The sequence below is a fragment of the Equus przewalskii genome, chromosome 4 (assembly GCF_037783145.1).
Source record: "Equus przewalskii isolate Varuska chromosome 4, EquPr2, whole genome shotgun sequence".
In the NCBI taxonomy this organism is placed as follows: domain Eukaryota; kingdom Metazoa; phylum Chordata; class Mammalia; order Perissodactyla; family Equidae; genus Equus; species Equus przewalskii.
The window spans coordinates 55414568-55430177 of NC_091834.1; the positions used below are offsets into that span (position 1 = coordinate 55414568).

A 15610-nucleotide genomic window follows, 5' to 3' on the forward strand; every position below is an offset into this window, starting at 1 on the left:
ACATCACTATAGATTCTACAGATATTTAAAGGATAATAAGAGAATGTTATAAACAATTTTATGCCAATGATTTTGACTACTCAGATGAAATGGATAAATTCCTTGAAAGACACAAACTATGAAGCTCATTCAGTAACAAATAGATAACCTGATTAGCCCTATATCTTTATATGATGATTAGCCCATATATTAATTAAAGAAACTGAATTTGTAGTTAAAAAGCTTCTCACAAAGAAAATTCCAGGCCCAGATATCTGCACTGTGAATTTTAGCAAATATTTATGGAACAAAGATTACCAATTCTATACAGACTTTTCCAGAAAATTGAAGTTGGGAATTCTTGACAACTCATCCTGTGTGACCAGCATTATTCGGCTATCAAAACCAGACAAAGACATTACAAGAAAAGTTCAGACCAATATCTCTCTTGAACATAGATGCAAAAATTCTTAACTATTTTAGCAACTCTAATACAAGAAAATTAAAAAGTATAATACATGAGGCTGACTTGGTGCTGTAGTGGTTAAGTTGGTGTACTCTGCTTTGATGGCCTGGGGTTCACAGGTTCAAATCCCAGGCATGGACCTGCATGCCGCTCATCAAGCCATACAAAATAGAGGAAGACTGGCACAGATGTTAGCTCGGGGCCATCTTCCTCAAGCAAAAAAAAAAAAAAAAAAAAAACATTGGTAACAGATGTTAGCTTAGTTCAGGGCCAATCTTCCTCACATACACACATGGAAAAGGATAATACATAATGACCATGTGGGTTTTAAAAAAAAGGTTTTTTTTTTTTTGAGGAAGATTAGCACTGAACTAACATCTGCCAATCCTCCTCTTTTTGCTGAGGAAGACTGGCCCTGAGCTAACGTCCATGCCCATCTTCCTCTACTTTATATGTGGGATGCCTACCACAGCATGGCTTGCCAAGCGGTGCCATGTCCACACCTGGGATCTGAACTGGTGAACTCCGGGTCGCTGAAATGGAATGATGTACACACTTAACGACTGCGTCACCAGGCTGGCCCCAATGACCATGTGGGTTTTATCCAGGGAATGCAAGGTTGGCTTAACATTTGAAAATTAATCAATCTAATTCATCATATTAACAAACTAAAAAAGAACCACGTGGGAGCTGGCCCCATGGCTGAGTGGTTAAGTTCATGCACTCCGCTTTGGCAGCTCAGGGTTTTGTGGGTTCGGATCCCGGGTGTGGACATGGGACCGCTTGTCAGGCCATGCTGAGGCAGCGTCCCACACAGCAAAACCAGAGGCACTCACAACTAGAATATACAACTATGTATTGGGAGGCTTTGGGGAGAAGAAGAAGGAAAAAAAAAAGATTGGCAACAGATGTTAGCTCAGGTGCCAATCTTTAAAAAAAAAAACGAACCACATGATCAACTCAGTAGCTGTGGGAGTATTTGACAAAATTCAACACACATTAATGGTAAAAACTCTCACCCAACTTAGAAGGTAATTGCTTCAATCTAATAAAGGGTATCTACTAAAAACCCACAGCTAACATCATACTTAATCCTGGAAGGCAAATGCTTTCCTTCTAAGATTAGGAACATGGCAAGGATGACTGCTCTCAGCACTTATATTCAACATACTGGAGGTTCTGGCCACCGTAATAAGGGAGATAAAAGAAAAGATAACCAGACTGGAAAGGAAAAAGTAAAACAGTATTTGCATATGACATGATCTTCTATGTAGGTAATTCTATTAAATCTACTAAAAAAAAGTTATCACTAGAAATAATAAGTGAATTTAACAAGGATGCAGTAAACAAGATCAATATAGAAGAATTGTATTTCTATATACTAGCAACAAAACAACCAGAAATTGAAATTAAGAAAATAATTTTTTTGATATATGAATTGTATCTTTTTTTCTTTTTCCAGGTGTACCTCATTATATTTTGATTTCTGTGCAGATTACATCATGTTCACCACCCAAAGACTAATTACAATCCATTACCATACACATGCACCTAATCATCCCTTTCACTCTCCTCCCTACCCCTTCCTCTCTGGTAACCACTAATCCAATCTCTGTCTCTATGTGTTTGTTGTTATTTTTATCTTCTATTTATGAGTGAGATCATATGGTATTTGACTTTCTCTCTCTGATTTACTTTGCTTAGCATGATACCCTCAAGGTCCATCCACGTTGTCACAAATGGCTAGATTTCATCCTTTTTTATGGCTGAGTAGTATCCCATTGTGTATATATACTATATCTTCTTTATCCATTTGTCCCTTGATGGGCACCTAGGTTGCTTCCAAGTCTTAGCTATCATGAATAACGATGCAATGAACATAGGGGTGCACATATCTTCAGAGATTTCTTAAGTACAACACACGAGCATGATCCATAAGAGACAAAACTGGTAGAGCAGCCTTCATCAAAATTAAGAACTTCTGTTCGTTAAAATACCTTTTTTAGAGAATGAAAAAAACCAAAATATTTGCAAATCTGAAGGGGTTGTATCCACAGTATACAAAGAACTACAAAACCCTATAAGAAAAACAATTCAGTTGAAAAATGGGAAAAAGTTTGAACAGACACTTCACCTAAGAAGCTATATGGATGGAAAATAAACATGAAAAGATGCTCAACATTTTTAGTCAACAGAGAAATACAAATTAAAACCACAAGGAGATACCACTATACATAAATGTCTAAATTTAAAAACACTGACCATATAAAATGATAGTGGGGATATGGAGCAACTGGAACTCTTAACCACTGCTGGTGGGAAAATAAAGTAGTAAAACTGCTTTGTACAACAGTTTGGTAGGTTCTTAAAAGTTAAACACACACAACTATATGACCAAGCCATTCTACTCCTAGGTATTAACCCAAGAGAAATGAAAGTATATGTATACAAAGAATTTCACCTGACTGTTCACAGACTTTTATTTGAACAGTCCCAAACTGGAAACTCCAAATGTCTATCAAAAGTTAGATAAATTGTGTTATATTCATGCAACAGAATAGTACTCATCAATAAAGAGCAACAAGCTATTGATACAATGATAAAATGGACAAATCTCAAAATAATTGGTGAAAGAAACAAGACAAAATGTACATACTAATTTCATTAACATCAAATTCTAGAAAATGCAAACTAATAGAAAGCAGAATATGTCACTTGAGGTAGGTGGGGGGGCCAAGTATCATAAAGGGGCATGAAGAAACTTTTAGGGGGTGAGGAAATGAATGTTGATTGTGCAAATAATTTCAAGAGTGTATACATATGTTCACTCATCAAACTTGGCATTTTTTAAATACCTGTAGTTTATTGTGTTAATTATACTTCAATCAAGTTGTCAAAAACTAATGGAGATAATTTTCAACTGCTGTGCAAGGTTGCCACAAAGTGTGATATCAGCATATAACCTGACAGCTAAGGTATATTAATTTTTCCCCCCTAAGGTTGTCAAAAAGCTGCAACACAAGAGATCTGATACCAAAGTTGGCCTGAGAAATGCTTGTAAAGCTACCAATGTGAAAAACCACATTTTCATTTACCAAAGTCATTTTTCTCCTTTCCATCTTGTAAAAAAAGTTGAGATTCTTCTAATTTGGCTGTTTCAAAGTTTAAATGAGAGTGAAAAAATTAGGAAAGACCACGCAACCCACGCCGCTATCTCACGTCATTATTTGAAGCCATGCAAAAGGAGCCGGTTATTGGCCATTCCTCGCAAACGCAGGGGAACCCCGCCCTTCACGTCTCTGAACGCTGCTCTCCGTGTGCGTGGCCCCGCCCAGCGCGCCCCACCTCACGCCCCAGGCTCTGGCAGCCACGCGAGTGACGCGGCAGCTCCAGTCAAGACCAGATGCTGGCGCAGCGACGTGCGCGCAAGCGCAGTGTGGAGCCCGAGCGGCCGAGGCATGCGCGGTAAGTCTGCACGTGCGCGACGGCGGGCTAACGGTGAGCCGCGGTGGCGGTTAGAGGGCCGAGGGCCCAGCATGTGGGGCCAGGGACACTTTTCTAGAGCTTCTGAGGCGGAAAGTGTGAGGTCAGTAGTAGTCGTTTTGGTAGGTTCGATGGTGGCCGCTTGAAATACCGTATTTCCAACACTAGGTTTCCAAGGATGGAGTGAGGCCATTTCTCGGCCTTCCTTGGCCTTCGAGCCGGGCGTCTACTCCCGAGGGGGACGGGCCCCCAGGCTCTGAGTGAGGCCCCGGGGGGCGAAACCGGCCTGCGGAGAGCTCGGGCCTCAGTGTTCTCCGTGAAGACGGGGACAACACGCGGGCCTGTGGTGGCTGGAATTCTCTCTTCTCTCAAATTCTGTGCCACTTAAACGCCAAAGCCCCTTAGGAAGTAGGTGTCAAGCAGCCACCTAGACTCACTTAGTCCAAATTCTTGCGGTGAATCGGAGACTTGGAAGCGCCATTTGGTAATGCGGTTTTGCAGAAAGTCAGTGTAGCGTCAGTTCCTTCGTGGTCCTTCCGGGAAAAGTCTTTTGGGCTCCTTTTAGTATGAGATTTTAAAGCTATTCTAGAAATAACTTCTTAGAATGTGTTTTGGGATTCCTAAAGTAAACATTTTTATTTTTACTGAATTTAAGTCAATGTCTTCCAGAGAAATATAGTCTCCCTAAACAGATACCAACTTGGTTTTACAGTTTTTTGCTCAATTTAAAAGTTACTTTTGGACCAGTATTGGAGGAAGAAGTCTTGTTTTGAAGATGTTTTGATGCTTCTTAGTATGTGTGAAAAAAATTTCTTTAAGCAGTAACAAAAATCAGAAGAATAAAGTTAAGTATATTTTTAATGATCTTTTTTTCCTCCTGTGAGGCAGAGTTAACTATTCTCTTTTCATAATTGAGAGAGCATTTGAAACTTTAGTATAGTGATGTTTTTAGATAACTTTTAAAGCTCTTAAGAAAATTCTACATTTTCAGTTTCCTTCAATGAACTAATATTTATGTATGTGACGTGCAATATTCTAGAGTATTAAGTATAAAATTATGAACTAGACATTTATTTTGAAATATTTTGCATCTGGGAAAGTATATGTAATGAAAATTATTTTGCACTAATGGGCAAAATTTGATTTATTTCGCAGTCTTTAATTGCAGGTTATCTTCAAAAGCAGTAACCACTGTGCCTTTTAAATAGAATTGATTACCAGTCTGAAGTGTTTGTTCTATATATTATATCTGTAGTGTTTCTTTTTGTTTTAAATTATGGAAACCCTACTCTTGTTTTGAGAGGACATCAGTAACGTTAAAAGAATATGCACATTGTTCAGAAGTATTGATTTGTGTAGCTGATGAAAATGTACATGAATTATCCACTTCAGTGTCAGTTTGCAAAAGTTTGGCTAAAGAGATAATTTCAAAGGTAGAGATTGTATATGATGAAATTGCAAAGTGTAGTATACTCAAATAAGGAAATTAGTTATTGAAGAAGATATCTTTGAGGTTGTTTTTAATGTAGAGTTTGAATTTTGATAACTTTATTTAGGACAAGACATACTTGTAGGAATTTGGACATTCTGTGGTTTAATCTTTATTCACTGTTAATGAACAGATTGTTAGAACCTAATTCAAGGTATTGAATTGTTTTAGTTTTCCAGGAATTGTGCAAATGGATGAAGATACACATTACAATAAAGGTACTGACACTAAAAATTATTTTTGGATGTAAGAGCTAGATGATCTTGATTAATTTCTAATTTTCTTTGCATTGTGATTTGGTTTTAGTCGAAGATGTGGTTGGAAGTCATGTGGAAGATGCAGTAACATTTTGGGCCCAGGTAAATAGCAGCCTAGTTGATTTCCTCTGCTACTTCTTCCTTCACTAACCCAGGTCCTCTAACAAGAACAAAAATAAAAACCCTGGAATATGTGTATCATTGTCATTCTCAATGCTAATTTTTATTGAACGATATTTAACACAATGCATTATTGGAAGACAAATGGCTATAGCTGGGACTTTACGTGAGTAGTATGCTCATAATACACTGAGTTAAAGTAGAGGAAAAAGAGAACAGTATGATTGTAATCGTGGTTTCAGAATTACTCTCAGTTTAACACGAGTGGTCTAAGCTGCTTAAATTACTGAAGATTCTGAGAAACTGTTGTATTTGTGAGGTTATGGCTCCCTCTAGGGGTCTTTTATAAGATTGTTTCTTGAAAGATACTAAATTTTTGCATCTCAGTCATTTTTTCTAATGGCTTAATTTTAAATTTGAGATACAATATCTTTCTTATCATAAAATTGAAAGCACTAATGGAACATTTCTAATTTTCTGTTGGCAGGCTTCAAGTCAGATAAGTTTACTCAGTTTAAAATAAATACAAAGCAAAGCTCCAAAGTGCTTATGTTCCAGGATTTAAGAAGGTGAATCCCTCTAATGCACACAATTACAAATGTTTAATTTTGTGAACTACTTGTGATATGTGAGGGAAGAGAATGACATTTCTCTATAGTTCCTACAGTATGAGAACTTCTTTTTGTGGGAATGAATTGGCAATGTGGAAAATAGAATTTATGAGAAGAAAAGCTGTAGAAGAGTATGATTAGCCCAGGGTTCTTAATTCAATATAGAAAACATTGTAGAAAGGTGATATTCATACAAAACTTGTGACGAATTTGTGTCTCTGCTTATGCACATATCTTTAAAGGGTGCCCACATACTCTGGTTCTATGCCCATTATCTCTTATTAATTGCACCTGTGTCACTCTCAACAGTGTCCCAGGTTGGATGATATGTTTAAGCTCATTATATAGGAACAACATTTATTAGCTTAAATAAGATTTCTAGACCAGTGCTGTCCAGTAGAAATGTAATGTGAGTTACATAATCTAAAATTTAGCAGACACATAAAAAAGTAAAAAGAAACAGGTGAAATAAATTTTAATGAATGTATTTTATTCAGCTCAATATATCCAAAATATCATTTCAAAATGTAATCAGCACAAATATATTAGCAAGATATTTTATTTTTCTTTTTTCATATTAAGTTTTTGAAATTTGGTGTGTATTTTAGACTTAGAGCACATTTTAAATCCTACTAGCCACATTCAAGTGGATATTGGATATTGTATTGGTCAGTGCAGCTCTAAATTATGATTTTGATTGACCCTTCTGTGAAGTTGTTTGTTGAATGTGGAGCTGTGATTTTAAACTAGGAGTCAGCAAACTTTTTCTGTAAAAGATTAGATAGTAAATATTCTAAGGTTTGTGGGCCATATAGTTTTTTTCACGACCGTTGAACTCTATCAATTCTGCCATTGTAGTGCAAAGGCAGACGTAGACAGTACATAAACAAATAGATGTAACTGTGATCCTTTAAAACTTTATTTACCAAAACAGGTGGCAGAGCCATAATTTGCCAACCTCTGATTTGAACCATGAAGTTGAGGCTCCTGTAGAAATTGGAACACTTTTGAAACAGTTAGGAAACAAGTCTTGAATGAATGAAAAGATTGAGAGTTAAAACTACTAATGGCATCCATATGAATTGAATGATTATTTCACGAAGCAAATTGTAAAATTTGATTGGGTTTGGCATGGGATGTAGATGAAGAGTAAATAAAAATTTTGAAATGTGTGCAGGCAGGTCAAGATGTAGATCTACTCACGTATATTCTCTCTTTCTCCGCCACTATGGGTTTCTGCTATATAAGCCGCTTACATGAATACCGTTCAGAATTATTGGTAGGCCCAGTTGGATGAGTGGCAGCTGAAGGAATCTTAAGTATTTGACCTCTACCTTTATTTGAGAGAAAGAACTTTCATCTGTTTTAGTCCATATAGCAACAAAGCTAATTATGTAGAATATTTTGGTATATTCTGAAGTTAGTCTTAATTCCAGGGGTTTATTCACAAAGGCTGCTTCTAATATGTCTTGGGGTCAGTTTAAATTCAGCTCCCCTTTTTACTGCATAGTGATACTGATATTCATCATGGTGTTCTTGGAACTGCTCTTTCAGAGTTTCTTTTCAATCGTTAGAGATAATCATGTTCTTTCTAGCCTTACTGAATATTTTGTTGATGTATTTTTAAAGAACATATATATTTAACTGTTTGTTTTGAAATAACTTTAGACTTAAAGTTGTAAAATGAGTACAGAGACTTTCTTTATACCCTTCACCCAGCTTCCCTTAATGCTAACGTTTTACATAACTATAGTGCAGTTATCAAAGCCAGGAAATTAACAATGGTACAGTACTATTAACTGCAATCCTTATTGAAATTTCACCAGTTTTCTCATTGTCTTCTGTCTGTTCCAGGATCCAATTCAGGATCCCACATTGTATTTAGTTGTCATATAGACTTAGTCTCCTCCAGCCGTTGATAGTTGGTTTATTTATCCTTGTCTTTCATGACTTTGACATTTTAATGAGTACTGGTCAGTTATTTTTTAGAGTATCTGTCAGTTTGGATTTGTTTGGCGATTTCTCATAAATAGATTGACAGTAATACCACAGAAGTGATGTTGTGTCCTTTTCAGCACACCGTATTGGAGATTCATGATGTTGACATATCTCATTATTGATGATGTTAACCTTGATCCACTTGATTAAGGTGGTAACAGGTTTCTTCACTGTAAAGTTAGTTTTTCCTTTTGTAATTAATATATGTTTTAGAGGGAGATACATTGAGACTATGTAATCTTGTTTCTCTTCAACTCTTCACTCCAAAATTTTATTATTTATTACTGTGATGATGATTTTCTAGTCCCCTCATTCCTTACACATTTATTAATTGGATTCTTCTGTAAGGAAGAGCTGTCTCTTCTCCCACATTTATTTATTCAATTATTTGTATTAATATTGACTCATGGATGTTTATTCCATGGGTTATATCCAATACTATCATTATTTATTTTGTTTAAATTGTTCCAGCTTTGGACATTAGGAGATTGTTCACATTGGCTACTGTGTCCTTTATACATGTCCCCATTCTTTTTTTGAGCATTTCTTTATTTTCTGGCACCACCACATGTTCCAGGGTCATCTGTTATTTCCCTTTCCTAGCTCTGGAATCAATCACATCCCAAGGAACCCAAGTTCCTTTTATTGGAGAATGGTGTTTAGAAGTCAAGATCTGGGCACTAGGTGTGCTTATTGCTACTGGAGTGTTACTGCTTCTAGATCCTCTCAGCAGACAGAGCTAGAAAAAAAAAATATATATGTATAAAAAACCACACATCTGTATTTCTCTCTCTGTGTGTCTTTCATTTGCATATATACACACAAACTTGTGCATTTACACACTCAGGTGCAAGCACATACATGTACATACTATGGGTTCATACTGATAGCTTCCAATTCTAATCTAATACTGCAGGTGTATTCTAGCCTGCCTGCCTTATTTGTAATTTCTCTCTCACTGCTCTCATTAGCTACAATATATTTACTTATTTGTTCAATCCTAGTATATACCTAAAGGAGTTTTAAAGTGGTTAACCCATGCCCCGTGAGAAATGAATTTACTAACTAGATTACAGTATGTGTATGGAGGAACATATGCATTTTGAAATTGTTTTTACATCTGTTTCCTTTACACAGCAACAAATACATGAGAAGACCCATGTTGTTTGACTAAAATATGCTATCCATTTGAGCGATCAGAATTTGATCTAAAGTAAAATCCAGAGACAGTTGTTTAAAGTTACCTCTTCCAATGATTTAATAATATTTGGTATCTTAGTTTGAATTCCAAGTAATTTGAACTCATTAGAAAGTAAACATTTTCTATATCCTAGTTCCATTTCTTATAAAGAACTTAAATTATGAAAAAATAGTCACATAAGAATTGGATTTAATTTCTTATGCTTTAAAGTTTTTTTTAAGTGTTATGTTTTGTAGAACCCTCAATTGTGTAACTCTGTCAAATAGTATTTTACTGAATCTTATATGTGTTCTTCTAGAGTATCAGTAGAAATCAGGATATTATGAAGATTGGTTGCTCACTGTCTGAAGTTTGTCCCCATGCCAATTCAGTTTTTGGGAATCTTGATCCAAAGAAGGTGAGCCATATTCTTGGACATAATCATTCCATCTCTCCTCTTAGCTTTCTTATGTCTTAGATTTTATAGTTTTTGGACTATTTGCTGTATTTGAAAGGAAGAAGCAAATTTTTAGAATTTGTATAAACTAGTCATAATAAATGTATTCTTCCAAAAATACTTATGGACCATCTGGTATGTGCTAGGCACTGTGTTAAGCATTGAGTATTCAATGGTGAACAAAATAGAATCCTTGCCTTTGATACTGATTCAGAAAAAATCTTTATGTAGAACAGTTTGATCTTTTTTTTTCTTTTTTTTATTGAGGTATAACTTAAATACAGTAAAGTGTGTATCTCCTAAGTGTACAGCTTGATGAATTTTTACATATGTATGCGTCTATGTAATCACCACCCAAATCAAGATACAGTTCTGTCATCCCAGGAAATTCCCTCAGGCCCCTTCTCAGTTAACTCTTGGTTAGTAGTTCCTCTAATAGAGGTAATCATTATTCTGACTTCTATCACCATAGATTCATTTGCCTGTTCTTATATCATACAGTATGTACTCATTTATAATATCTGGCTGCTTTTGTTTAGTGTAATTTCTGAGATTCATCCATATTATTGTGTGTATTTCTGTATTTGTAGTTTGTTCTGTTTCAAGCTATGTGATATTTTATTGTATAAATATACCACAATTTCTCTGTTCCTCTTTGATGGGCATTTAGATTGTTTGTGGGTTTTGGCTGCTGTGAATGAAACTACTGTGAAATCTTTAAACAAGCCTTCTGCTGGATGTATTATTTCTTTTGAATATATACCTAGGAGTAGAATTGCTAAGTCACAGAGTAGGCACATTTCACTTTAGTAGATAGTGGCCAGTTTGGCAAAAGTGTTGAACCGGTTTGCGTCCTTACCAAGAATGTATGAAAGTTCAGTTCTTCCATGTCCGTAACCAACTCTTTGCGTTGTCAGTCTTTTTAATTTTAGCTGTTTTGGTGGGGGTGTAGTGTTATTTTGTGATTTTAATTTCATGTTCCTGATGAGTACTGAGCTTGAGCATGTTTTCATAGTTTTATTTGCCATTTGGATATCCTCTTTTATGAATTGCTTGTTCACATCTTTTCCTCATTTTCAAGGTTGTCTTGATTGATTTTTAGGAAGTTCTGTATTCTTTGTGTATTCTGGATATGAATCTTTGTCTTATATGTGTGTTGCTAATGTCGTCTTCTAGTCTATGGCTTCCCTACTTAAGGGAATGGATATCATTTGAAGTCTAATATATTAATTTTTTTTTCTTTTTTGGTATGTGCTTTCTGTTTCCTATTTAAGACCTTTTTACTCACCCCATCATCATGAATATATTCTCCTATGTTTCCCCCCCTAGAAGCTTTTGCCTTTTGCATTGAGGGCTACGGTTTGCCTTCAGTAAATTTTTCATTATGATGTGAAGTAGAGGTCAAATTTAATTTTTTTCCATGTAGGTATCCAATTATGCCAGCACCATTTATTGAAAGGATCATTCTTTCTTTATTGCATTGTATTGGAATCTTTGTTTTAAATCAGGTGACTGTATTTGAGTGTTAACCATCTTTTTCAAAATGATAAATGCCTATAATCTTGGATGCATCAATTTCTCAGGCCAGGAATTTACCCTTTGGACATTTTTATAAGTACACAAAGATGTTTGTAAAAAAATGTTCATTGCAGCATTTTCAGTCATGCGTTGCTCAATGATGAGAATATGTTCTGAGAAATGCGTTGTTAGGCAATTTCGTCGTCGTGCATACATCATAGAGTGTACTTACACAAACCTAGATAGTATAGCCTACTGCGCACCTAGGCTATATGGCACTAATTTTATGGGACCACCGTCATATATGCAGTCTGTCATTGACTGAAATGTTGTTAGGTGGTGCACGACTATTTGTAATAGGCACAAGTACGGGTTAACTAAATATCCTTCAATATATTACAGTAGTAATAGTAGTAGTAGTAATAATAATAATAATGATAGCTAGTGTTTATTGATTCTTAGCCTCTGTGAGGCAGTATTCTAAGCACTTTGCCTGTACTGACTCATTTAATCCTCATAGCAACCCTATGAGGCAGATGTTATTTCATACTTTTTTTTTTGAAATCAAGGCACATCTAGGATAACTATGAAAGTCAACAGCTAGTTAATGGTGGATCAAGTATTTGGAGTCATAGAGCCCAGCTCCTTAACTGTTACCTTCTACCCTATATTGGAATAATTACTGAATTGTGGAAGATTCTTATTTTAGAATACTAACTAATCATTTTCAGGGCTGATACTAGGGTAAGAGTAAGGTAAGTGCAAAATTTAAGGAGGCATTAATGCAAGTGCAGTGTTGGTGCCTCAGAGTGAGTGCCTCTCCAAATTTTGCGTCGTCAGTACCTTACTTGCCTCACCCAGCTCCAAGCCCTGATTAAGTGAGAGAGGTAGATCTCTGTATTTTGATATGAAATTAGGTACAAAATAGTGTATGTAAAATGAGCCCATTTGTGTAAATAAACCATAAGCATATATTCTAGTGTATATGTAAAATTAGTGTAAATGTAAAATTAAGGAGGTGCATGTTGAAGAGTGTTGGGAAGGAAGTCTGACTCGCAACCTTTTTTGATATACTTTGATTTTCTTTTAATAATGTGCCTCTATTAGTTTTATTTTAAAATAATTAAAACCCCAATGGCAAATAGAAAAATGTAAAAAGAAATTTAGAAACAAGGAAGGAATGTAGCTTGGAGCTAAGCATCAGAATGGATAAGGAATGCAATTTATAAAGTTTTTAGGGTTTTTTTTTTAAGCATCCTTGTAGTCTATGACTGTGTTTAATAGTGTTATAAATTAAGACATACCTGCTTTTCCTGTTTTAAATGCAAAATAAATTACTTGCTTTGCAAAAAATTCAAACTAGTTTCAATAATAGACTTCTCATTATAAATAATTACTCAGCCACCTCTGATTGTCCATGAATGGATATTTTGTAAATTTTCTTTAGTGATTGAGTGGTTCTCTCCCTCTAACAATGTAGGCAGGTCATGGGCTATGAATAGTGGAGTTGTGAGAGGAGAAGATTGGACCAGGCAGAGTGGGAGTGAATCCATAGTTCTGACTATGTTCCAAAGACAAATATATCTATTTGGGATAGACTTGTGTTTATGATGGTTGTTGTGATTATTCACACTAACAGAGTCAAGAACTTCAGATTCCTCAAGTTGGTTTGGTCCCAGCTCTATTCTTGGGTACAAGTATCACTACCCACTCCCTAGGCAGAGTTGCAGTCACGTGCCACTTCTGTCTCTTGCCTTATATTGAATTGTTAATGATATTGGTATAGTATTACAAAGTCTTAACTAAAGATAATGTGACCTTTTCCAGAGTTTGAAATTGGATAGGACTGTTGATTATCAGCTATTTTTGCTACTAAAGTGGTTTGCTTGCTGAAAAATTAAGTAAGATGGTTGGGAGAGGGTACCATGCCATTATGCTCTCTCTTGCCCTGCAGTTGTTGAATGCTAGCTAAGGGAACCAGAGTTAAGTGCTAATTGAACACAACTATCCTTTGTAGCATTTGCTTTGTCAGACATCCATCTGTGTATCTGAATTGATTTGTACTTTGAGGATTTTTACATTTCATGCTGTATATTCCTTTTTTTTAAAAGATTGGCACCTGAGCTAACAACTGTTGCCAATCTTCCTTTTTTTCCCCCTGCTTTTTCTTCCCAAGTCCTCCCAGTATATAGTTGTATATTTTAGTTGTGGGTCCTTCTAGTTGTGGTATGTGGGACGCCACCTGAGCATGGCCTGATGAGCGGTGCCATGTCTGCACCCAGGATCCGAACCAGTGAAACCCTGGGCTGCCACAGCGGAGCACGCGAACTTAACCACTCGGCCATGGGGGTGGCCCCAAGTATATTCCTTTTGCTTTAAAAAATCTGTGAATTTGTCCTAATTCATAGTAATACACTTAAAATTAATTTTATACTCTATCACTTGAAGCAGTGTTCCTCAACCTTTTTTTCATTATGCCCTTCGAAGGCATTTTTTTGTCTAATGGGTCTCCTCCTCCCAAAACATTTTAACACCACAGATATACTGTATATCTGTTTATGTTATCAAGTAGGGTTGAACTGTGGAGGGCTATGAACCATTATAATATCTAAGATTCCCCCCCACCCCTCAAGAACTAGTATTCACTCCCTCAGGGATAATATTTCCCCCATTGAGAATGTATGATTTTTTTGTTCCAATTTTAACTTACTTTCTCTATGTATGTGATAACAGATTTTTCATGTGAAACTGTCTAGAACTCCCCCGCCCTGAGTCCTAATGATCATACACAATTCAGGGAATTCCAGGGGTTTGCCAGCTGTAAGCCAGGAATCACTTTGACCAAAGGATATTCAAATGATGATTCATTTCATTGGATGTACTCTTGACAAAGTTCTTGGTGTCCTCCCTCAACTTCTTTATATATGGGTTCTTCATCAACTCTTCTTTGCTCTTTGATTCTGAGGGCTCCTCCAACTTGTAAACCTTTGGCCAAATTCATGGAGGCCAATGTTAATGAAGTCTTCCACATCACTGGCAACTGTGTAGTAATCTTCCTCCTCAAAGGCAAAAAAACAGCTCCATGTTCCCCAATCAAGAGGACCAGTTGTTTTTCAGGTGCCCGGCAAGGGAAATTAGGCACAGTACCAAGAACCTCCATCTTCTCAGGGTCTGGCAAGTACAAACTGCCAGAACTCCAGCATCTCCTTCTGGTCTGCATAAACGGTCTTTGCTAAATCACATATCTTTTTTTTGGTTTATTCATTTACTAGTTTCTTTGTTCTTTAACTGTATCATAAATGAATCAGTGATAACAACGTGATTGAGTAACAAGTATTAAAAGAAATATAATCTGTCCTATTTGGTTATTTTTAGAATACCTTAACTTTTTTGTGTGTATCATTACAGACCCATGACTTCTCAGCTTTACTCTGTGTCAGCCAGCTTCAGCCAGTATTCTCCTTGGATGTTCAAATTGTCTCAATTTTGGCTAGAAGGGGCCCCTTTTAGATTACTTCCCAAGTCTCATTGGCTCCATTAATCTTCAAACATCTCTTGCTTTCTAGCACAAAGAAGTGTTCTAGGCTCGTTTTGTACTGTTCTGTCCAAGATGTGGGATTGGCCTTTTCTCCAGAAAACCTTGGTTCCTTTTATTGGAAAAATGGTATTGTAGACCAGAATCTTGGCACTAGGGTGCATTATGGGGACCCTCTGTCCCTTTCAGTGGACAAAGCTAGAAAAGATGCATTTTTAAAATAATTTTTCATTTAAAGATACAAGTTCATGTTGCTATTTCCAGTCCAGTTCTAACAGGACAGTGTTCCTTCTGAAATCCTAGATTCTCTGCTTGTATCTCCTTTTCTCTTATAGTAAACATCTTGATTCCTAAACACGTAAATACAATTACTTACTTGCTTTGTCTGGCAATATGAGAAAACAAATTCAAAATAAAAATTCAATGTTAATATAAACCATTACAATTACTTAATCCAATTAAAAATGTTTCTAGTAGGATCTGTGGTCTGTTTGCTTTGTCCCACACTTTACTCTTC

General features: G+C 36.1%; 1 protein-coding gene across 22 annotated transcripts in view; it reads left to right on the top strand.

The window, feature by feature from the left end:
- Window positions 1-3762: 3762 nt before the first annotated feature.
- STK31 (serine/threonine kinase 31) overlaps window positions 3763-15610 on the top strand; it is a 117562-nt gene continuing 105714 nt past the window's right edge. For 2 of the 22 annotated variants that reach the window (XM_070615970.1, XM_070615977.1), the window contains exons 1-5: window positions 3904-4031; window positions 5589-5635; window positions 5724-5776; window positions 6282-6363; window positions 9903-10001. In XM_070615970.1, the coding sequence (XP_070472071.1) occupies window positions 9927-10001 (75 nt within the window). In that variant the 5' untranslated portion in view covers window positions 3904-4031; window positions 5589-5635; window positions 5724-5776; window positions 6282-6363; window positions 9903-9926. Of the gene's footprint in view, window positions 4032-4640; window positions 4773-5571; window positions 5636-5723; window positions 5777-6281; window positions 6364-9902; window positions 10002-15610 lie in introns of all 22 variants that reach the window. The other 20 variants (XM_070615975.1, XM_070615979.1, XM_070615965.1 and 17 more) reach the window with 18 other exon arrangements.